At 38.5% G+C, this 24,396-nt stretch overlaps 1 protein-coding gene across 2 annotated transcripts in view; it reads left to right on the forward strand.

Moving 5' to 3' along the window:
• The first annotated feature begins 842 nt into the window (after window positions 1–842).
• The window catches only part of ARMC1 (armadillo repeat containing 1), a 33,818-nt gene continuing 10,264 nt past the window's right edge, over window positions 843–24,396 (forward strand). Inside the window, exons 1-3 of one of the 2 annotated variants that reach the window (XM_068187797.1) lie at window positions 843–1,018; window positions 3,507–3,711; window positions 7,713–7,804. In XM_068187797.1, the coding sequence (XP_068043898.1) occupies window positions 3,520–3,711; window positions 7,713–7,804 (284 nt within the window). In that variant the 5' untranslated portion in view covers window positions 843–1,018; window positions 3,507–3,519. Of the gene's footprint in view, window positions 1,020–3,506; window positions 3,712–7,712; window positions 7,805–24,396 lie in introns of both variants that reach the window. The other variant, XM_068187786.1, reaches the window with a different exon arrangement.

A 24,396-nucleotide genomic window follows, 5' to 3' on the forward strand; every position in this document is an offset into this window, starting at 1 on the left:
CAGAGGTCTTTCCCAGCCTCGCTGATTCCGTCATTCAGGGGCGGTGGGGCCCGGCAGCGGCCCTCCCTTCTCACGGCCGGGCCAGCGCTGCCGTGTCCGCCTGCGGCCGCGCTCGTCTGCGGGCCGCGGGGCTGCTGCTGGGCTGGCGTCCGCTGTGTCCCATTAAAACCTGGTGGAAAGGGGGCCGGGGACCGCTGTGGGAACCGAGCGGGAAGTGGGGATCGCTGTGGGGCAGAGGGGGCTGCGTGCTAAAGGGGAACTCAGGGAGAGTTTCTTCGTGCTGAATTGATTTAAGCGTTATTTACTGGGTGTTTTCAGCTTTAGAAACTACTGGAAACTTTACTCCAGCATTTTAAAATAAGGTGTGAAGGTTACGTGGAGGAACGAGGAAACAGAAAACCTTTGCCTTTATGGGGATCAAGGATCAAGATGCTGAACCTGGTGCTGTTAGAGGTTTTTTCAGCCTTAACGGTGCCTTTATTCGCTATTAAACCAAATCTAATTCCGGTATCTCGTGGGGTGGGGAATACCCACTTCGGGTTTCAACCCAGGAGGTGGGCACTCCCTGTCCATACAGCATCAGGTGTTATTCACACTAGATTGTTTTACAGAACACGCTACACTTTATTTGAGCAGTAAATTCAAGTTCTGGTGGTAACCGACTTTGGAGAAAAAAAAAAAAATCCAAAACAAATGGAGCTGCGCGAGGGGCGTGTTCCTGGACTACAGCCCTCGGACTACACCTCCCGGCCTGCACCGCTCCCCTCCCAGGAACAAGGAGCTCCACGATTCGCGGAGGGCCGCCCTCGGTACGCGCCAATGGCGCCGCGCGGTGTTGTGCGGTGCCGGGTCAGAGCGGGCTGCGGTGGGTGGTGCAGGCGCTGTCGATCCGGTGCTCATCCCGCGGTTCTTCCCGAGCGTCTTCCCGTGTTCCTCCCGCCGCTCTCCGCAGGCCGCCCCGCGGGACATGGGGGCGCGGAGCTGAGCTGCGAGTCCGCCCAGGGACGGCTTCTGCGACGGTACGGCCCTGCCGGGGAGGGGAACAGGCCGCGCCGGGAAGCACCGTGAGGGGGCGGCGTGTGCGGCCGAGCCCCCCTGCCTTCCATGTACATCCCGGAGCTCCTGTTGCCCGGTGGCTGCGGGGCTGTGTCCCCCGACTGCGGGGCCTGGGGAGCTGAGTGCCGGGGCCTGGTCCCAGCCGGGCTGAGGCCTCGGCCGCCTAGGGCGGGCTGGCAGCGGAGCTGTGGAGGTTCCTCTCCAGGGCCGCCCCGGCGAGAGCACAAAGCGGAGGGGGAGAGCGGCAGCGAGACAGGGCCCTGGTGCCTGGGCCAGGCTTTGATCTCAGAGCTACGAAGAGGGGACAGCAGCAGGCGTCTGGCTCGCTGCTCTGCCGGACTCCTGAATTACAGATATCTTATTACAACTTTTAAGACTACCTATTTTCTGTTAATTAAAAAACCCCGGGAAGTGGGCGGAGGCGCGAGTTTTGGTGGAATTGATTGTTGCAGGTCATGGAGAAGGGTGAGGGTTTCAGAGTTGTCTCCGGAGTTAAGGCTTAGGAGAGATGGAGAAGGGTCTGAGGATAAGAGAATCATGCAATGGTTTGGGTTGGAAGGGACTTTGAAGAGCATCTAGTTCCTAGTCCCCTACCCTGAGCAGGGACACCTTCCACCAGACCAGGTTGCTCAGAGCTCCATCCAAGTTGGCCTTGAACACTTCCACATCCACATCCACAACTTCTCTGGGCAACTTGTTCAAATGCCTCACCACCCTGACAAAAATTTCTTCCAATATCTAATCCATACCTGCCCCTTTTCAGGTTAAAGACATTAGCCCTTGTCCTATCACTATATGCCTTTGTCCCTCTCCATCTTTCTTGGAGCTCCCTTCAGATGAGTGTAGCCTAATGGAATAGGAGGGGATAAAACTTCCCGGGTGAGTTTTTTCAGAGGATTAGAAGTAAAAAGGCAAAAGGTGATCAGGATGGAAAGAGTTATAGGAATAATCTGGTGCTTGGGACACAGACGTGGAAGTTAGAGACTTTGATTAGCATCAGCTCCACTCTTGACTTGATTTTTAAGCCTTGAATAGCAAGTTCCTTCCTGTACTATGGAAATAGTTGATAATACTCAACAGAGTTTGTTTGGCTTTGTTTGGTGGTTTTGTTCGCTGAGGTTTTGTTTTGTTTCTTTTATATTAGAGTTTTTTCCTTTGGAAACACAGACTTGTATTGGTTGAGCTACTGTATCTCCTAGTTGATATCTTTTTGATTTCTGATAATCCAGAGAAATACTCTGGAAACTAATCATTGGCCTGTACTTTTCACTCTAGCACTCTCCTGAAGTAAGAAGTATTGACTTAGTGGTTAACAGTATTTTTTTTCTCTGTGAAAATTTCAGAAATTATCATCATCTAAATGCATGTTTATGGTTCATTGTTTTTGATGAGTGTGATAAATTTATATTCCTTAGAAGCCAACCTTCAGTGAAGAAAAATTATTTAATGTTGGCAAATGATGTTAAAAGAATGTGATCGCTTAAAAATTGTATTTGTTCTTTATTTGGGGGGAAATAAGTTATTTAACAAATTGACAATATGTATTCACTCCCACTTTTTTGCCTTAAGTTACATGGCTGAGTTGGTACTGGCAAGAACCAGGACTACAGTTAGCATTTAGTGGTTTCTGAGGCACAAAGAAACTGGGTTTTTTTATGCCAAGATTTTAGCGTTTTCACTGAATAAACCTATGCTTTTGTTGCCTGTTAAGTAGTTATTATTAAACAGCCCTGCAATCTGATACTCACACACTAGCACGTGTCTCCTTTGAAATTGATCTGGTGGCTTGGACTTCGACTGGAGCAAGGCTGACCTGCTTGCTCTCTTTTTTATCGAGGGATGAGGGATACTTGTGAAAGGGAGAAAAAAACAACTCAAACACAGCCTCTAAAGCCCTTTCTACCTTTGAATGTATGGCCTTACACTAGTTATTTGATACATAGATGAAGAATAAAGCTTAATGTTCACTGTTGTTGATGCACTGTTAATATTTTGTTGACTTTTGTCGTTCATTTTTCTGTAAAATTTTTTGATTGCCAAAGCTACTCTGAAAATACTTTTTTGCACCTTTACATAGAAGGATGTTATAGGCTTCTAGGGTGCCTTGTGAGAAGACTGGATTTATTGAAAACATTTGTCACTAGTGTAAGGAGAAAAAAAACAACACACAAGACTCCCATAAAGATTGACTGGTCTGAAATGACATATAGGAAACAAATAAAAACCTTACTATCCAAATATATCTGTTCTCTGCATAGGAAGTTTAGATTTCCAGTTTATAAATTCCAGGACCCACATCCTTACCAATTCCATCCTCCTACCATGATGAATTCTAGTCCTTGAGTTTTTTATACCTTTTTGTTTTGAACAAATAATTGCCTTTGTGCTTTTTTTTTTTGTCTGTTTTAATTGATGATAAATGTTGTGATAGTAGTAATAATTTGTTTTCGGCAGGTATTTTGTATGAATGGTGCAGAAAAGATGAATTCTGCTATGAGTGAGGAGCCTGATGCACTGTCTGTGGTTAACCAACTCCGAGATCTAGCAGCTGATCCATTGAACAGACGGGCCATTGTTCAGGATCAAGGATGCCTGCCAGGTCTTATTCTGTTTTTGGACCATCCCAACCCTCAGGTTGTTCATTCAGCTTTACTAGTAAGTATTCTGGAGATAAATTTCTATGTTGGTAGGGCATTTTTAAACTTTGTTAAACAAGTTGTTTAAACAAGCAGTTTACAAATGAAACTGTTTAAACAAGTAAAAATGTGAAAAATAGTGCCTGGTTTTATATTATGTTGATATTCATTACATGTGGTTTTTTTTACAAAAAAAACATGTATTTCAAAAATGACACATTGTTCCAGGGGATTTTAAAAAATATATTAATTTACTTTGCATTTTTCCCTAGTACAGCTATTTCACTTTTTGTGTGGAGTGAGGTAAGGACCCTTAAATCCCTTTTTTAAGATGAAGTCATAGAGCTTGGTAAATATGGACAGTGACTTGATTTTCACTTTATAAAAATTAAAATCCAGTCATAGGATAACTTAGGTTAGAAACAAGCTCCCGAGGCAATGTAGTCCTATGCCATGCCGAAATTAGGTGCAATCAGATCACAGCTCAGGGTTGTGTTTACTTGATCTTCAACACCTTGAAGGATGAAGATTCCATAACCTCTCTGGCACACTGTTGCAGCATTTGAACAGCCTCATGGTATTAAAAATAAACAAAACCCTCTCAAACATGACAGGACCAACCAAAACAAAATCGATCAATATCTAATACAACTTGTTCCAGCTTTTGCCTGTTTCTTCTCATTCTAAACCATAAACGCTAAAGTCCTGGTTTCTTATCCTGAAGTGTAATATTACTTTTAAAAATGTATTTCTTGCTTAGAAATGGGAGAAACGAAAGTCAGAATTTAGTAATTTCAAGAGCTGAATTAGACTTCTAAGATTTTAAGTTACTGAAGTTTGTGGTGCTCCTTTCTTTTCAATTATGTCATTATTTAATTGTAAAGAATGCGAAAGAACAAAGAATTCTGGCTTTTACATGTGTACATGGCAAGTATACATTATTATCACTGAGACCTGTCTGTACCATAATTCTTTGGTTTTTGTTTGTGTTGCTTTCATAGTGGATATTAGTGGATTTGTTGAAATTATTTTAATGACTCTTGATTTCTTTTGTGTTTGAGGAGGGAGGTCACATAAGCCAGGAAACCTGTGTCCTGCTAATCGTTTTTTAGGTTAGCCTTGCCATAGCATTTGGCAGACTATGATTTTCTTCAGTAGGAGAACATATATTTGAGTTTACTGTTCTTGGAAATGTGTTGCATTGGTTTTCTTCCCAATGTAGTTTCTTTAGGCTGTGATCTTAAAAGAAGTTCTTGTTTGGATGTCCCGCTGTCTTTTTCCTTCCTTTGTTATGTTGGGCTGTGTATTCTCACTGCCTGCGTGAGATTCACAAATCAGTCTCTTGATCACGTTACAAAAACTAGTTCTACATGAAAGGACTGGTTGTGTCGAAAGGAAATCTTGGGTGAGGATGGGAGGCAGATGGGTTGTTGAATGTAGTGGTAACCTACAGTTAGAGTGGATTAAGAATCAGGATTTAGAGACCAGGATGTTTGGCTGCAATGAGAAATGGATCAATTTACTGTGAATACATGTTCTGGTCTGCTACTCAGACTCCTTGTGTTAATGAGTTCTCGAACTGCTTATGTTCTGAAGGTGTAAATATCTTTGCTGACAACTTTTTAGACTTAATGTTTTATATTTTTCCATTCTGAAAAGTCTTTTTGTAGTCATCCTGTTGGTCAAAAAGTGCTTCTATTGAATGGGAATAGTTAAAAGTAATAATCTTCCATTAAATGTGTACCTAATAAAGGGATGTGCAGCACTGACTTTAAATTTCTTCTTGTACTGCTCAGAAATTCCTGTACTTGAAATTGTAATAATCTGTATGAATCATAATAGTTCCATATTTAACTTTTTTGATGTGTTGTAGAACTTTTCAGGGAGGGTGTTTTTCTTTGTATCTGATGAGGAATTGATATATATGTTCTATATATTTCTGTTTCTGGTTTTCTTTAGTCTTGATTTCAGAAATTCTTTATGAGATACTTCAAATGTTAGAAGTTTTGAATGATTTATAAAAAAAATCAGAAGTAACACAGGCAATTTCTTCCCCTCTTAAATTTGGACTAAAATTTTATGAAATAGGACATTGAAATTAAGGAACTATAGAATTTCACATAAAAACCATCAAAGATGTCTTTTTATCAAGACTGGCAGCAGTGTATTTTATGTTAAAGTATGTAGGCAATCTATTCATTATGTTGAACTTACTTGATGAACTCACCTATGTGAGCCTTAAAGCTAACCACAGGTAAGTGTTTAGCTGAACAGAAGGTGAGCCAAAGTTTCTCTATGCTTTCAGTGTACTGTATTTAATAAGTGTAAATGTTCTCACTTCTTTGAAGGGATACCTTTGTATCTCCTGTGGGAGGCAGGAGGGATGGGAGCTTCCTAGTGTTGAAAAGTTGGGTCAATTAAGTTGGTCTCATGACTTTGGCTTTATTTGAGCTGTGACTCAAAAAAAATTAGCTGTTGATAAATGTTTTTCCTTGTCCAGCTGAGTTGCACGCTTACTAAATTGCCAGAATAAAAATGAGAAACTTGTTGCACCAGCAAGGATACATTTCAAAGCATGCAAGTTAATTGGGAGATATTGTTTAGGTATTTCCCCATAGTTGAAAAGTAAGATAATAAATGGATATGCAACATTTATAAGCTGCAACTGTTGATACTGGTCCGCATCAGGAAATAACAAAAATCACATCTCAGGTTCTTACCATTCCAGACAGCAGCCAGGGTTTCTTGAAAGGCAATAAAACGGTCTTGTGAATTTTACCTGATATGTGCTGAAGATGACTTGGAAAAAACAAACTCCCATGATTAGTCCTCTATTTCTGAAGGGATTAAGGAGCATGTTATTTTTAAAGCAGTTACTGTGCAGTGTAGCTGCTACATGGCTATATATAAAGAGTTGGTGTGCTTCTAAACCTTGTGTCACAAACCCCGTTTTATGAATCATTGTATTTGTGTATTGCAGGATTTTTCAAGTGCAGTTCTTGTACCTACATCAGTAAAACACCTTTGGAGGCTCCTTCTAAGAAAACTTTCTCAGCACAAACAGTAGAGAGATGTCTCATGAAAAGAAGGACCGACATTTTAATTGGAAGAGTGTTATGTTAGGAGGTCATATGAATATGCAGTTACCAACTGGGGTCAACAGTGTAAAGTTGTGCAAAGAATCTGCCTTGAAAGTCAAGTAAACAAAACCTTGAGCAACAAATAAATGCAATTTCCCAGTTTAGGTCACAGTAAGCTAAGAAGCTTTTTGCTGCTGGTCTTCTTATTCCTGCATGGAATGATGAAATTGCAATTAGTCTTCAAAAGCTTATACATGTGTTAGATCTCTTTTTGTGGACAGTAGTAACTTGGTAGTGGTGAGGTTTCTATTTCTAGTACTGAGGGAGTCCACAGAATTGATGGAAATTATACTGGAAGCATCATGTATAAAAACTACTTTAGATCTCAGGTCACATAAATGTTTATTGGAAGGGACTTCTGGAAGTCATTCACTTCAGTTTCCTGTTTGAATTGGGACTGTCACCAGCACTCAATCAGGTCAGTTGTAGCTTTGTCTCGTTCATTCTGCAGTTCCACTAGGTCATCTGTTCCAGTGTTGTACTACTCTCAGAGGAAAAAAGCTTTTTATAATACCTGATTTGAACTTCCCAAGCTACAATTTGTGGCTGTTCCCCCTTGTCTGCTGCTGTAGAGGAAAGTTGGGCTCTACCATCTTTGTAAAAGCTTCTTGCATAGCTGTAGACAGCTGTTAAATTGTTCCTTAGGCTCTCAGCTGGTATAAGCAAACCCAGTCTCTCAGCCTTTTCTCATAGATTAGATATTCTGTGCTTTCTGTGTATTTATAAAAATAATATAATTTTTTGATGTTCGTAGTAGGTGATAATTCTTTCTCTTCCTACTAGAACTGCCTCTGTGGCTGTTTTGCAGATGTGCACTGACAGAAATGACTGGTAATATACTGGATGTATTGCTAATCTGCTGTGGTCCTCTTTCTTTTAGGCTCTCCGCTATTTGGCTGAGTGCCGTGTCAACAGAGAAAAGATGAAAAGTGAATTGGGTATGATGCTCAGCTTACAGAATGTAATACAAAAGTAAGTTTACAATGGGATGTTGGATCCAAACAGTGTAAACATATAATTCTGATACAAAGTGAAACTTGGACTGAATTTGTATACAAAGTTTCTAATATTTCCTTCTTGAAATTATGTGACTGCAAGCAATTAATGATTTTCATTTTACAGTATTTTGAAGTAGTCAAGAAATATTGATTTGCAGGTCATTTGCCAAACAAGTTTTTTTTTGCCTTGTTACATGATAACTAATTTTGTCCCTTTCCTTCAGGTTCTCTTGTAATCCTTCTTATTGTATAAGGTTGCCTTGCAGTAGTACATTTAAAGAAATAGCTTGGCATCTGCCACATTTCTTCTTTGAACCCCACCTTTAGGTAGGGAATTTGTTTCAGTGTATTTTCGGAAGTACATATCTGCAGTTCTGTGTTGAGAGAACATGTTGCAGATGGAGTAGAAATTAATGAGGTTTGTAGTGGTCTCTGATATCTTTGTATGAGGTGTCAGATGGGTTATGTCTCGTAAAATTTGTGATTGTTGGATCTTCTCAAGATTTCTAACTGCTGAGTCTTTGAATACTGGGAGATCTCTGTGTACATACACACTGGAGATGATGCACGTGTGCACTTAATCAACAGAAATTTATGTGATTAAGGTGAATCACTATTCAAAAGAAACCCCAACAGCCTTCTTCAAAGATTAGTCTGTCATAGCAGAAATTAACTTGCCATCAAACTATCTGAAGGTGATTATTTTACACACAGTTTGGTAGTGCTCTGTTGGAGCTCTGGACTTTGGAGATGCGAGGAGCTGTTCCATAGGGGAGGAGAAAAGTAATGTTGCGGCATTAAGATGTCTCAGATGAATGTTTAAAACAATCAGAATAGGGTAAACTACAAGTGGAATTGTATATTAAATATTTAAGTAGAAAAGTTTTGAATATTTTAATATGTTAGTTGAACCTCTGTCACTTGTGCTGTAGATGCACAAATTTCTTTTAGAAAAACACAAGGCTAGACTTTGCTAGTTCCTTCATCCCACAGTCCTGCCAATTCTTGGTGGTGTGTCCTATTATCACAGAATGTTAAGGGGTTGGAATGGACCTTAAGGATCATCTAGTCCCTACTCACTAGACCAAGTTGCTTAAGGCCTTATCCAGCCTGGATTTGAACACTGTCAGGGTTGGGGTTCCCACAACCTCTCTGGGCAACCTGTTCCAGTGCCTAGCCACCGTCACTGTAAATAACTTCTCCCTAATATCTAACCTCTTTCAATTTGTACCTATTGTACTGTGTCCTATTGCTACAGTTACTGATGAATAGCCCCTCTCTGGTTTCCCAGTAGGCCCTGTCTAAAACTGAAAGGTTACAAGGAGGTTTCCATCAAACCTTCCCTTCTCCAAGCTGAACAGCCCCAACTTCCTCAGCCTGTCATTGTAAGGGAGGTGCTCCAGTCCTCTTACCAACTTTGCAGCTCTCCTCTGGACTTGCTCCAACATTTCTGTGTCCTTCTTATGTTGGTGGCACTGGAACTGTGCTCAGCAGTTCAGGTGGGGTCTCACAAGAGCAGAGTAGAGGGGGAGAATCACCTCCTTCAACCTGCTGGCCACACTGCTTATGATGCAGCCCAGGATTTGGGATTATTATTGGATATTACAGGATTATTGTTGCATTTCCCTCTTTCTGACACTCCTTATCTATATGTGTGAACCTGAAGGAGGGGAAATTATGTACTTAAGTTCTGTGTGATCTAGGAAATATTCCTACTGTTTACCTTTAAGGACTTCATTAATTGTGCTAAAACTAAAGACAATTATGTATTGGCATGGAATTCAGCATTATGCCTGAGTGTCATCTTGTGATTCACCAGTTACGCAAAACACAAGGATTTAAAACGTGTCTTAAAAAGAAAAATAAATGAAGTTACTAAAATTTAGAAGAGATTTGTCAATTTTTAAAAACTAGTGTAATAATTATAACTTTTGAAGTGATAGGTGTTCTAATATGATATATAGAGAGAAAAATGGAATTAAGTCTCACCTTTTCTAAGGACGAGCATAATTAAGTGAAATATACAGAAGTTTTTACTACTTTTATAGTAACAATAAGACCTGAAACGTTTAGGTAATAACAGAAGCATGTGTTTCAAAAGAACTTACTTTTAGTATAGATTACATGCCTACTTAGAGTGCAGAGACATCCTGAAGAAGTTGAGAGGGGTTCATTATCAGTCTGTGTAGCTTGCAAATATTACTTGGGAAACATTAAAGAATTTTATGGAAATCTCTTCAGCATTTTTTCCTAGGTTTCAATTTTAAGGGCCAAAAGAGTGACGTTCAGATATATGCAGAAAATGAGAGATAAGTCAATGAAAACTGGAAATCTTGTAGGTGTTTCTTTTTTTTTTTTTTCTAGAAAGCTCTTTGGCAACAGTAAGAACATACGTTTGATTTGTATGCTTGTAGCATTTGGAAAGTGTGATATCATGAAAATTTAAATACATAGCATCTTCATCCACAAGACTTTGTCATGTGCTTGTCAGGATTTTAGGTTTTAATGTTGACAGGAAATGCTGAAGTTGAGTTTTGTATTGCCTGCATAAATATGGGGAAAGATGGTAGAAAAGTGCCGAGAAGATAAATGTAGACTTACTTCTATCACAATGGGGTTTTGGGCTGTGGAGTTTTTTGTTAGAAAGTCTATAGGGCAGAAAACAAGGTCTCTGCTGTCTTTGATTTGCTTTACAAAATGCAGGTTCTAGCTTGTAATCGATTTCAGTTTTCCAGAAGATAATGTAGTCTGTTGAACTGAAACTAGACATTAATAGATGCTTTGGTCTAAATTACTTCATGCTCTCTGTTCCCGTGTACTTTTCAGAATCTGTGTATTTAACTCATTGCTCTATCGAAAATATTTTTTAATATTTTCAGAATTTAATTTGGGATTTAATTTTTATTTTTGGTAATGTGGTACAAAAATGCAAACAAATTATACAAAAACGATAGGAGCTTATGTCAGAATTCTGCTTTTCCTGTTTTTGTTTCTTTGAGTGAGACAGAACCCAGCATCTAGTCACTGGCTTTTTCCTTCTGACAGATTATGCACATCCTGCCATCTGAATAGTTCCTTTTCACCAAGGATTTTTCAACTCTCACTGTCCATTTTCTCACTTAACTAAATAATATACAGTGGCTTTCCCTGTTCAGTGCTGATTTATGGCAAACTGTATTCTTCCACTGATAGAGCTGTGGTATGTCTTCTCAAGCAATGAAATGGAATGCAGGCAAATCACAAACTGAATAATTGTCATATTTTAAACTTAAGTTTATGTTCAGCAGTGCTGAACTGATGCTGTGCTAGGAAGTTGAGGTTTTTGAGCATTCCAGTTTTTTTGCTGTCAGTTACGCAAATCCTGAAATTTGAGGGCTTTTCTTACCATGTCTTTTTATAAGCCTTGAAGGTTTTTATGTGAGAGACCTCAAGTTCAGATATAGAATTTTTTCTCATAACCTAAGCGCAGCTGATAACAAGCTCATAACAAGTCTAACAGATCTTTAAATGGTCAATGCCATCAACTGGAAAGTAGTTGGAATTGGTTTTCTGCTGATGGCATCTTGTAGTAGTACATGGGAGCCTCAGGCACAAGCCCCAACCCTTCCATTGCAAGTAATACACAACCAATGGGAAAAGACTATGCCACTTAATTAAACTCAGTATCATGATGGCAAAGGACTATTTCTTTCATGAAGACTACTGATGATGAGAGTTGAAATTGAGTGCCACCTGTTTATCCAGTCACAGAATGGCCTGGGTTGGAAGGGACCTTAAAGATCATCTAGTTCCAACCCCCTGCCTTGGGCAGGGACACCTCGACCTGGTTGCTCGGAGCGCCATCCAACTTGGCCTTGAACGCTTCTAGCGTTGGGGAATCTACAGCTTCTCTGGGGAGCCTGTGCCAATGCCTCACCACCCTCACAGTAAAGAATTTCTCTTTTGCTAGGGACCTCAGTGATAAGCAGTAAATTGCACTGCATCATGAACAATGAGTAGGAAATACTTGAGACGTCCAAGTTCGACAGTTCTTTGAGGTACCTTCATGTCTCCTTCCATGGCTTATCAGTCCTCTAGTATTATCTGACCAATTTTCTGCTGTTTTGCTTATTCTAAGTGTTAAAGCTCAGTTGTGAAAATCATGTTGCTGCTCAAAACTGATGTCTGGCTGACTCCTTAGTTGATACTACACTTAAGGAACAAAGAATAGGTTTCAGGTTCACTGTGACTGATTTTCAAGGCATATGAACACTAGATTTTGCTAACAGAAGAGTAACAAATTTTTAATGTAGATCCTGGAAGTTACAGGTTATACAGGAGAAGTATGGAATGTCAGCTCTGAGGAGTACAGAATGAACATTTGGTGGCAGGTAGATATTTTTATGTTTAGGATTTGTTTTCTGAGTGAACTTGATTTGGAACACATGACTTTCTAAGCTTCTTCATGTGAAAGACTTCATATACTTGCACATTTTCTAGGATATATGAAGAGCTGTTTCAGCTTTCATGGAATACTTCAAAACATTTTTCAAGTATAAAAATTTCTGATTCTCTGTTCTTGCTGCTTTTTTTCTTAGCAAGGGAGATTTTTTTTTTGTTCACCTACATCTGCGTATTTTTAAGTGAAACTTTAGGCATTTTTCCACATTATAAGCTAGGAATAAGCAATTGTGTTGGAGAGATATCAGACCTTTAAAATCTCTACCTGGAGGTTTCCAAACTTATCTTTTTTTTTAATGGTTGATATTACAAAAATGTTACACTCTCTTATCATGTGTATGTGCAGAAGCGTTTGCATAAATAGGTAAAAAAAGGTAGAAGCGATTGAAGCTCTTTGAACACTGGTGTTTCATTGTATTCCAGCAGTCATTAGCAGTAATTTAATATTGAAAACTGGTTTAGTTGCTGGCTTTATGAATTGTGTAGAGGACTTAATGTGTCCATATGGACTTTCTAAAATGTTATTAGCAGCTTCTAGAATTAAAATTAATTAAGATTTATTGCCTACAAGGAAATACACTAATTTGTGTTCAGAGTGAAAGTGTCTTTTGATGGACAATAAAGGTCAAAGTTCATAATTTTTCATAATCTTTATGAGCAGCATAATGGTACTGTTTCAGTATAACTAGTATGTATTTAAAAAAAAACCCACTGATGAAGAGTCAATGTACTAAATAGCTCTTATTATGGAATGGCAAATTACTGAGAGTAAAATTCCAATTACTTAGCTAAAAGAGCTTTTCAAGATAGTCTTCCTTTGCCAGGTTGTCAGATTTAACAAGCTGAACTAAATCCAGTGCATTAATCAGCTCTTCCAATTTATTACTTGCCTAAGAAGATTAGGGCAATTAATATGTGTTTAATTAGAGTCCCTTGCAGATCTGGTAAAATACATGCAGTCTATAATTGCTGACTTCTTACTCAATTTTAATTTTTGGTAGTCTTAATTACCTGCGCTTTTTGAAAATTTAATTATTCATTGAAACTAGCAAATTTTAAATTTATTATATCTGACAAAAAAAAGGGCAAAAGCCAAGTATTTCAGATACTATTTGTTAAAATTAAAATAGTAGGGATGTAGCATCACAATAGTTTTATAATTTTTTTGTTGTGTGGTATACTATTTTCTCTGTGAGAGGATGAATGGTTGGAGAAAGACAGGGCAAAAGCCATATTTTAATTAGGAAGTAGGCAAACAATGTATTTAAAGGGATATGTGATGATTAAAGGGAAGTTGCCATATAGCTTCAAGATTATACTTTGTGAGAAATTACAGTTACAAATGCATTAAATGTAAGAAATTTACAGGTTTTTTGTTATTAAGTGGAATGCTTAAATTTTGATCTGCAAAGGAGAAGGAAACAGCTTTTTATAGACTGTAGAAATTTTATTTTTCTTTACCTGAATCACTTAGTAATGCTGTTTTTGTAATCCTTGGCATGTGGTGTTTCTTTTAACACGTCAAAGTTGAGAAACAGTTGAGATTCGGTAATGGGAATCACGATTCTGTTGCATAATCATTTTTGAACTCTACAGTACTTGTGATTCTGCACTGAGAAGTTGTGTTTTTGGAGAAAAATGTGATTATCCTAGTATTTTCGTGTGAGCAGTAGGTTCCAAAAACTTTGGTTTTAGTCACTATTTCCAAATTGTAGTGTATCACCTGAAGAATAATGCACATACCTCTGTTCCATGTTAACTTTCCTGGCCTTTCCTTTCCTGTTATTTTCCCAATAAAATGACACCCTTGGTTGCTGCTGCATCTCTGGGCTGTGGGGCTCCAGTGTATTTATTGCTGGAGCAATGTGTTAATAGAAGGTCACAGCAGGAAGATGCCTGCAGGCTGTTCTGTTCAGCATTGTTAAGCAAAATAGCTTAATATCCCCCTCTCTCCTTGATACCCTGGATTTCTTTAAATAATGATTTTGTTGTATATTTTCTAAATGGTACAAGTTTTGGAAATAGATTGTTTCTTAAGTTACTTTTGACAAAGCATGCTCTGCCCCTTCCCCCCAAAACAAAACAATGAAATATTAAAAAATGTAGGAGACATCAGTATGTCCTCTTTAAAAATGCCACATTATTTGTTCTAAGTTACTGAAGGTTCCTTTTGTCTTTCAAAGGCTTTCTGGTATTTGAAGGAGGTTATATCTAGGGGGGAGGGTTTAGTGTAGGGAGCTACCTCAGTTAGTTAGGCATGTTGTCAGTACAAGTTCTGCTCTTTTTGTTTGTGGTGAACTAACAAATAAAAAAACAACTAAAAACTTTGGTTCAGCAGTCTTTGTTTCCATTAGTGAATTTCAGTGTTAGTAACCATATAGGAAGTTATGATCTCAACACAGAGGTTCAGGCACAGGAACAAATGATGACAAATAGAACACGAAAAGCATTAGTTAAAATCCTACTGTTACAATATTGGTATTAAATTAGACTTTAGTCATAATGTAATAGGATTTCTGGGAGAATCTTACGGCTGCTGTGAGGTAAGGAAATGAGGTTTAAAGTCTTGGAAAGATGGATGTCATTTGTAAGAATAGTCAAACACCGGATTGTCAGCAAATCTAATGTAACTAGCAATTTACATGTTGAAATACTACTGTGAGTTTATATTTTGCATGGGTTAATATAACTTAGCTGTTGTGTAAATAACTGTTCTAAAGGTTTGTTTTGAGAGGTACAACTTCGGATAAGCTTACTGTTTGTGTGTAGAGTTGATCACAAAAAAAAAAATACAAAAGCATGACCCAATGGAGGGGTCTTCTCTATGTCCTAACAAGATGTACTTTTAATGTTAGTGGAGTTTTTTGGGTTTTTTTGTTTATCTCAGGACCTCTCTGCAGTCAGAGACATTACGCAGTCATCATTTCTACTTGCATGCAATTTGCTTAGTGAGCTCTACACTTGGTACCATTTGTGTACTCAACAGTTTAGGTGTTTGTTAATACCTAGTTTTGGATTTTGTGTTTTCTGTTTTTTCATGTCATGTTTGTGTAATTTCTATTACATATTTTTGACTGCAATCAGAAATGCAGTTTAGTTTTGCCCTTTGTTCTCCAAGCTACTGCTTTTACCTCACAATGTTCCACTTGATGTCTGGCACTTTTATCAGGACTGTTGGTCGTGCAGCTTTACACTGCCTGATGTCTGTCTCACTGTAATCCATGTACTGTGCTTCAATGGACTTTTCAGAGTACCAGTTCAGTACATACTGGTTCAATGGAGCAGCTTTTACTCTGCTGTGTCAAAGCATTTGCAGGCTCCATGAAACAGCAGAACTTCTGTTACTGCTTTCTGTGTGGCACTTGCAGTTGATGCAAAACTTTCTCTGTTGCATTTCAACAGTTTTTTGCCTCTTTTCTTTGATAGAAATGTTCCTTTTTCTTGGCATTTTGAGAATTTCTTGTTAACTAATTGACAAATAGTGAGGTAACAAAGTAAGTAGTTGTTAATGCAGTGTTTTTATAAAGAGTACCTGCAAGTTCCTCAAAATCATGGCCTTTGGTTGGTTTACAATGACTGGCTTAAGAATATGATAAGCAATGAAAGTAATTACCTATCCATTGAGGTGTCTAAGTTCTACAGTGGTGATTTATGTACAATTACCAAATTGTAGGTTCTGAAGCCTGGACAAGAATTTTCTGTACCTCTTACTGAGTAAATAGGCATTATTCTTGATTTTCTGACAGAGGGAGGGCCACAGTCATAATTGCTTTGAGTGCTTTCCATTTAAATGGGGAAAAAAATCAGTTAAGAAGTTAAAAATGAACTAGTTGCTTTTCACTGTAGGCAAGAAATACTGTGATGAGTATTGCAGAATTTTAAAAATAGAGAACCTTGAAAAACTGAGAAAAGGTTATTAAGTATAAAATAACTTTATTAAAACCACATTTGTTTAAAAGCCTTTTGTGCTCAATAGGCTGTCTTAACCAGTTTCTTCTTTATTTAGAAATTGGCTGGGAACAGGGAGTTTAAATATTTTAAGAAGTCATTTAAGCTTAAGATGTTTTACTTCCTTTTTTTTTTTCTTTTTGCAGACTTTATATTAAAACAAATATGGAACTCAGAAACGTTGATTATAAAAAATGAAGTGGTTTACAGAGTGAGACACAATATTATGATATGTTAAAAATAATAGATTCTGAGTTTTATTTAAATATAACTGCTGACTGTAGAATAGGAAACAAATACAATAATGATGAACTGAGTGCCTCAAGATCTGCCTGACATAGTGTGCCAAAAGGCAACTTCTTTTCTTTCTGTGGTGCAGTTCTGTACCTGTGTAAAAGAGTAGAGATTTAAGTGGATTGGCAGAAGAGTCAGGATTAGTAATGGCAGCACAGGATGCCTTTAATGCTCAATAAACCTTGTCATCAGCTGGTGGTGAAAGCATTTCAGGAATACAGTGACCTTCTCTGGTTACTATTGAGTTTACAAGAAGAAGTGCTGAGGTAGATTCTTCAGTATGCTGACTTTTACTGATGCTTACGAAAATTAAGAGCTAAGATGCTTTGAAATCAAAGCAACAAATTGTGTGGTGAAGTATTTAATACTAGTGCAGGTGTGGATTGACAGTATTGTAGGCTGGAGTCATTTACTTACAAAAAGGGCATTGATACATGCTTGAACACTGTAAGGTTTCTCATCTTCCTCTGCCAGTGTCAAGTGTCTACAGTTGGTTTACAGTGACCTTGTCCACAGGTGGTATTTGTCCCTGGTCTTTGATCTTCATGGTAAACATCCCAAAAAAATTGCAGATTTTTTTTTTAAGAAACCATAAGTGGATTACCCTTTTATTATTCTTTTATTCCTAAGTGCTGCTTGATCAATAAACATAGTAAGGTGCTGGTGTGTGATTAAAACTTATTTGGTTTCAGTTGGGTATTACAGGCAATAAATGCTACAGAGGGAAATGCCTGAGAAGATACTAATGATGATACAGCCTTCATTAGTAGTTTCTGGATGGAGCTGTAATTTCAGAAGGAAGTGAATTTTATTCTGGAACAATTATGTTAAAGTATGTGATTCTCAACTGGATGTATTTCTATCCAGGAATATGTTTTGATACTTTGTTATTTTGCAGTACCTGCTATGATATCTTTTGGCAGGATTTCCATTGAATTTTGCAGTAGAAAGTCCTATCTAACTTGAAACAAATTAAAATTATTAGCACATGCTGTATTTATACAGTACATCATCAAGTTCCCACAACACTTTTTTTAAACCTTGTTGTATGCTTCAACCTATTTTGCATGGGGACTGCAGTCCCTTTGACTAGAAATGAAGCTGCTAATACTGGCTTGCTTAAAAGTAAAAAAAGTCAGTTTCTTGCTAATAAATAAGTAGCTTAAGAGTAAGGAGAACAAGATGTTTCAATAGTTACCTACTTTGAGTCTCTACTGAATTAATATTAATATTAGCAAATTAATCAAATACAAAGCTTAGACACAGATATGTCTACATAGATTAAATCTGCATTCTTTTTTCTCTGGGACAGTTTGCTGCTGTAGTTTAATTCTTATTATTCATACAGGCTTTGTTTAGGGAAGCCTGTATCTTAGAGCTTTCAAACCCTTTCTTTTCTTTCTTTTTAAACTTTTCTCCAGTAAATTTCAGGGAAATAATCAGATGAACCTTACTTTCAAAAACGAAAATAAACAGTGGGGATTTTAAGATATAAATGGATTTTCCAGATAATTATAGAGTATAATCAACTGTTATTATATTATATACTTAGTGCTGTTAGCATGCTGATAACACAAGGAAGTGGTTGGCTTCCTTCAAGGTGTTTCTGAAATGCTTCTGTGCTGAGACTGATTTCAGCACTACCAATACTTCTACATGGTCACTACAGCATAATTCCCAGGAAGAACTAGGTTTTTAATGCCAACATTTTATATCTTTCATTGTAAAGGATCAGAGACAGTTGTTGCCCTTAAGATTTTTTTTTAGCCCTGATTCAATTAGTTGAAACCCTATAATAAACATGATTTTTGCCGTCCATGAAATTACTACTGTTCATTAGCAGGCAAGATGTTGGAATTAGCAGCTGTGAAATTCAGCATGGAGTTTGTCTTTTATATGGACTCTTGTCTACCAAATGTTGCTATGAAGCCTTTTGAGTTTAGTTGAGTTAACAGGCCCTGTGGTTTTTGTTTTTGTTTTTTTGTTTGTTTTTTATGTAGAGTATGTCCATATGGTAGATACCAACCTGTGGGAGATCAAAAGTTGATTTTCCATGTAATGTATAAATAGCAAGAGTTAAACAAAATTGGATGAATAGCTGGGTTAAGCATATGGCATATGTTCAAATCCATTATCCCATTCTTGAAAGTTCATTCTCTTGTGATCAGAGGACAATAGAATGAATCAGGAAAATGTTCTAAGTATGGGTAATTAATCAATTGGCTAAATGTTTAAATTATATCACAGTTGCTGATTTTACAGCAGCTAGTGGGATTGTACTGTGATTTTACACTTATTTACAACTTATTTAATATTTAGGCTTTTTTGTTTATTTGTTTTCAACAGTCTTCGGGACATCCCAGCAATTTCATGGGGTTTTTGTAAATCTTCAGGGTCAGTAGGTATATGATATAAACTGAGCTGGAAGTGGAATTGTGAAATCCAATCCTCACTCCTAATTTCGGTGGGTATGTCACGTTAAGTACAAAATCAGCCTTAAGACATCAGATTTCCTTGTTTACTACAAGCTTTTTAGTTTAGTGTCTCCTGGTCACATTGTCACAGCTATGACATGACTAGTATGTGGAAGGCTTGCCCAGTGATAGGCATCTTGCAGTTCTAGGGAGCAATCTAGGAAAATCTGTGACCTTGCCTTGTTTCCATGGTGCAACCGCCTTGGAGTGTGTGGTTGATACCACTGGAGTGTAGGCACGTAACACTACTGTACTCAGGCTGTGCATAGGTTCATTGAGCAGTCCACCTTCTTGGTTTTGGGGTTTGAAGATCCATGGTGCTGCTGCTTATTCTGTCACTTAAGGCTTGCCCAGTCCTACAGGTTCTCTTGTTTTTCCTGTTCTACACCTTCAAATTGTTTTTCCTGTTGCTAATCCATTACTATGCTTTCTATATTGTTATTGACCAACACAAGGATCCTGCTGTCTGTATTCTTCAGGATTTTGACTTTTTTCTTTTCAGAAAGCAGGTGGTAATCATTTTGTCAGCTGCTCTATGATATTATCAGGTCTTTGCTGTGTTTTGAGGCTAGAGGGAACTGAGGTGTAGCATGGCAGTAGCACCATACTGGGACTTTGAGAAGGTGTGTGCTGAAGTAATGCTACTCTTAAAGCTGTTTTCAAATAACGTGCCTGCTGCCTGGAACAAGTCAGGAGAGCAGCTATGTGCTTATGCATGAGCCCACTGTATCATGGGATGCATTAAAAACTTACAAGAAAGAGCAGCATTCTTGGAGATAAGAAAGAATCTTGCCCTGGCACTGGAGCAGAACAGGCAGAAAAGCAGCTAGATCAGATAACTGTCTTGAAACAGATTGCTTTTTCTCTAATACCATGCTCTTTCTTTAGGCTTGTCATTCATGCTTAAAGTTTTCATCAAAACCATGTCAATCACTGTGTCTCACTTCTAAAATCAAAGATTAGTGATTTCCCAACCCCCTCTTACAGAATGTAACAACTCTTTGCAGTTTACTGCTCCCTTTAGTTACTGGAAACAACTTCTGTCTTTAAGTATAGGAAGAATGTATTCCAAAAGAAATTGTTCACCTGGAAACAAATATATCAGTGGTTTTAAAGCATAGTGATCTGAGTATATGTTGAGTAGCCGTTTATTACCCATGACTAAATGATACATCTCTACTGTGTATGTACTTTAAACATTCTGTTATGTATGCACTTGCCCAGCAGTGATAAAACAGTAATAGAATTTGTGTCAATCCATGAAATTCTTACTTGTGCTTTTTGTGTCATATGGGCTACTATATGCATTGCAATGAATGAAGTTTGTTATGAAAATAAAATGATAGTTGAAAATATCACTACTTAGTATTCTAGAGAAAAATATAAGGACGGTGCTTGCATGTATGAAGGGGATCAAATGAAAATGTCTGCTTCTATGTGATGATAGGTTTTCTCTAACTTTTTGGAAAGGTGCTTGCATCACTCTATAAATGAGGTCTCCTCAAAGTAGTGTTTTAGAAGGAAGAATTACACATTCAGTCCTTTGTTACGTTCAGTGATTTAGAATTCTTCTGTGACTGTAAGTTAAGTCAGAGAGTTGTTTATACTTTTAATTTATGAGTAGGCTATTTAGGATGGCATTTGCTGAGGTCTTGTCAAATATTGGAGCCTTAACTTGGAAAACGGAGATATTTTTGGTCTGAAAACTCTTCATGTTTGTTAGACTTGAATTGTGCAGTGGATTCTCTTTACAGATCTGCATTTTAACGTTCTACTTTCCATTACTATTGAGATGTCAATACAGGAAATTTTACCTGAGTTATCTTTAAAATGTCAAGATCTATTTCCTTAGTTTTGTGTTTAGAGTTTATCTTTTCGTCACCACTGTTGGCTACTTTTCTTTTTGCTTTTTCAGAGCTGCTCTTTTCTTTGTGTTGGTTTCCCAGGTATTAATGAGCAGGAGCACAGTGATGAACCATACAGTGTATGTCCACCTTTTCTGTTTGGCTGTACCACAGCCTTTGTCCGTGATTTGTAAGGCTGTATGTCGTGCTTCCTTACTTATGGGGCCATGCCAACTGAAAACATATATAGTGCAGCCACTCTCTATGTGAAAAGTGTTGTTATGTAAGTGATGTACTGCAAATGTACCATTCTTCTGTATGAATTTCCTTGCTTGGATCTTAACTGAGTTCTGGGCCCTGAATTCTATCATAGAGGCTACCTCTGGTTGCCCTTTTCTCACAGAGGTTTTTCAGTTTAGACAAATGAGTTGTAGTTCTTCTCTATGTATCCTGAGAATCGTAAAATATCCTCAGCTGGAGGAGAATCCACAAGGACCATCAAGTTCAGCTCCTGGCTCTGCACAGGTCAGCCTTGAGATGCAAATGATGCCCAATTCTAAACCTAGAAGCTGAGAATGGTCTCTGTCTGTCATGAGCAACGCTGGGGAAAACAGGCCCATCAGTACCAGGTTGAGATTGGTCCATAAATTACAAATTGAATACTCTTGAGCTACATCAGATTCAGATAAGAGAGTAACAGCATAAACTACTGAGTGATCTTACATACACTGACTTTTTGATCTATGTTGTGAAGTTACTTGAGATTAAAATACTTCTTTAGTTTGCCTGTGTGATCTCATCTTTGGCTTTATATTCTATTTACCAAATACAGTTATTGTGCTTATTACAAAGAAATTATATATTTTTGAGTGAGAATCCTGGGAGCAGTGTTCTCCTAAAGTCAGTGTCATGTTTGAACCAGTGAACTATTGGATTTTTAAGGTTTGTATTAAAAGTTTCTAAATTCTTTTTTTAAGGTAGTAATCTCAATAGTTTTTCTGTGATGACTGTGTGTAATAAGATCTTGCTATAAGCTAAGGTGGAACAGGTTGCCTAGGGAAGCTGTGGATGTACCACGCCTGAAGGTGTTCAAGGCCAGGTTGGATGCAGCTCTGAGTTACCTGGTCTAGTTGAAGGTGTTGCTGCCCACAGCAGGAGGGTTGGAACTAGATCATCTTCAGGGTCCTATTCCAACCTTAACAATTCAAGGATGATTCTATGAAGGTGAAAACATCAGCAACACCAACTGACAAGTTCTAAGGAATTGGAGAATGATGCCTTCCTTTTTGCATCTAGTTTTGCCTTTAGTTCATGATGCCTAAAGAAAAAACAATTTAGGGCTGAGTAGCGAACTCTTGAGTCTAAATATGAAAGCAGGAAGTTTCTGAAATCGGTCTTTCTAATTGTCAAATGCATTAGAATTATGTAAGCTGTCAGGCATAACTCTTTGGAAGACAATGTGTAAGGAAAATAGTTGGCAGGAAAGTTAAATAAATTTTTGCTTTTCTTACATAAAAGCCTATATTCTAACATATTCTTAACCTGAAAGATTAGAGATCCACAAGTAGGTCAAAAAGGATGTGGTCTATTTATATTGCTGTTTGAATTTGCTTAGTGACTTCTTGATATGTGTTCACAGACTCACAGGGTGATTTGAAGTTGGAAAGGACCTCTGCAGGTCATGGGTCCAGCTCCCGTCTACTCAGGCATAGACACCTAAACCACATTGCCCAGAACCAGGTCCAGGCAGCTTTTGATTATCTCCAAGGATGGAGACTCTACAGCCTGTCTGGACATCTTCTGCCAGTGCTTAGTCACCTTCACAGTGGAAAAGTGTTTTCTGATTTTTGAGATTGTGTCCACTGCCTTTGCTCCTGTCTTTGTCCTCTTTGCACCCCCTTCAGGTATTTATGTACATTGATAAGCTCCCCCCTGAGCCTTCTCTAGATTCAACTGTCCCAGATTTCTCCCTTCTCTCATCAGCCCTGTAATCATCTTTCTGACCCTTTTCTGAACTTTGCAGCATGTTCATACATCTTGTGTGGTCTTGTAGCCCAGACCTGGTCACAGCACCCAGGTGATGCCTCACCACTGCTGGTGAAAGGGGCAGGATCACCTCCCATTACCTGCTGGCAGCACTCCTGCCAGTGCAGCCCAGGATAATCAGTAACCTTTGCTGCAAGGGCCCTTTGCTGGCTGATGCTGATCTTTGTATCCAACAGGTTCTTTGCAAGCTGCTTTCCAGCTGTTCACTCTAGGATTATGCCTGATCTGAGTGGTGCCTGGGGCTGTTCTTCCCCAGATGCAGGTCTTTGCACTTGCCCTTGTTGAACTTGATGAGGTGCCTGTCAGCCCATTTCTCCAGCCTGTTGAGGTCTCTCTGGCACAGCTGTCTGATGTACCTGTCACTCCTTCCTGTTTTGTGTCATCTGCACATCTTGTTAAGGGTCCATTGTGCCCCAGATAGTTAATGAAGATGCTGAACAGAATGGGACCTGGTGTTGATCCCTGATTTACACTGCTAGATTCTGACCACCAGCTGGGTTTCATGGCCTTGATCACCACCTTCTGGGCCTGGCCATCTAGCCAGTTTTCAGTCCACATCGCAATCTGGTCAGCCAGTCCATCCTGCATCAGCTTCTCTGTGGGGATTGTGTAAGGGCCAGTGGCAACAGACAGTACCCATTTGCTCTCCCATCCTAGTGAAGTCAGTCATTTCATTGTACAAGGCTCCTGGGGTACTGCAGGCATGACTTTCTCTTTGTGAATCTGGGCTCATCCTTCCTGGGCACCTTCAGATTTTTTCCATCACCTTCCCAGGTGTTCAGAGATTATCAGAGCCTTGAAATTTCATGAAAGGAGAATTAACTTTGTCATCTTATTGTGGGTAGCAGGCAAACTAAGCAAGTACATCCAAAAGCAGAATTACTACAGAAGTGAAACTTTTGGAATTAAATGACATAAATCTCCTTTTGATAGCGTCTGGGATGTAACTGAGTCTTGGGTAAAGCAAAATCTCCTCTTGTATTTAGAAACCTCCTGTGCCAAGGTTATAAGCTCTGTAGAAATACGGTAATGAAATGCTGTTGTCGTGTGTTTGTTACATGTTTGGCTAATGTGTCTTTAGAGCAGATGCCACTAAGGAAAGGTAGGTAATAGTTCCTGTGCTTCTGTACAGGGTCTGCTCTACTGTGAGCAGGGTTACAGTTGCATGTTTCCTCTGATGCAGGAGTTAGTATGTATTTACAAGTATGTACACACGTTTATTTTTTAAAAGATGCATAAAATATTACAGCTTAAAAAAGGATAAGATTATCTTATACAGACTCACGCCCCCCTGTATGTATTTATAAACTTATTTATGTCTGGCCCTTCTCTAAAAGGGGAAATCAGTATATTAGTCTTTCTCAGTCTTTGTCCTCCTTCTAAAGGAAGAAACTATGTCTCTATTACCTTTGCATCAGATGAAGCTATGGTAGGAAGGTTGTCATGCTCTTCTATTGTAATTCATGATGCTGTGTGTTTACTTCATTCACAGCCATAATGCTGTACACTGCTTACACATT

The sequence above is a fragment of the Anomalospiza imberbis genome, chromosome 1 (assembly GCF_031753505.1).
Source record: "Anomalospiza imberbis isolate Cuckoo-Finch-1a 21T00152 chromosome 1, ASM3175350v1, whole genome shotgun sequence".
Lineage (NCBI taxonomy): Eukaryota > Metazoa > Chordata > Aves > Passeriformes > Viduidae > Anomalospiza > Anomalospiza imberbis.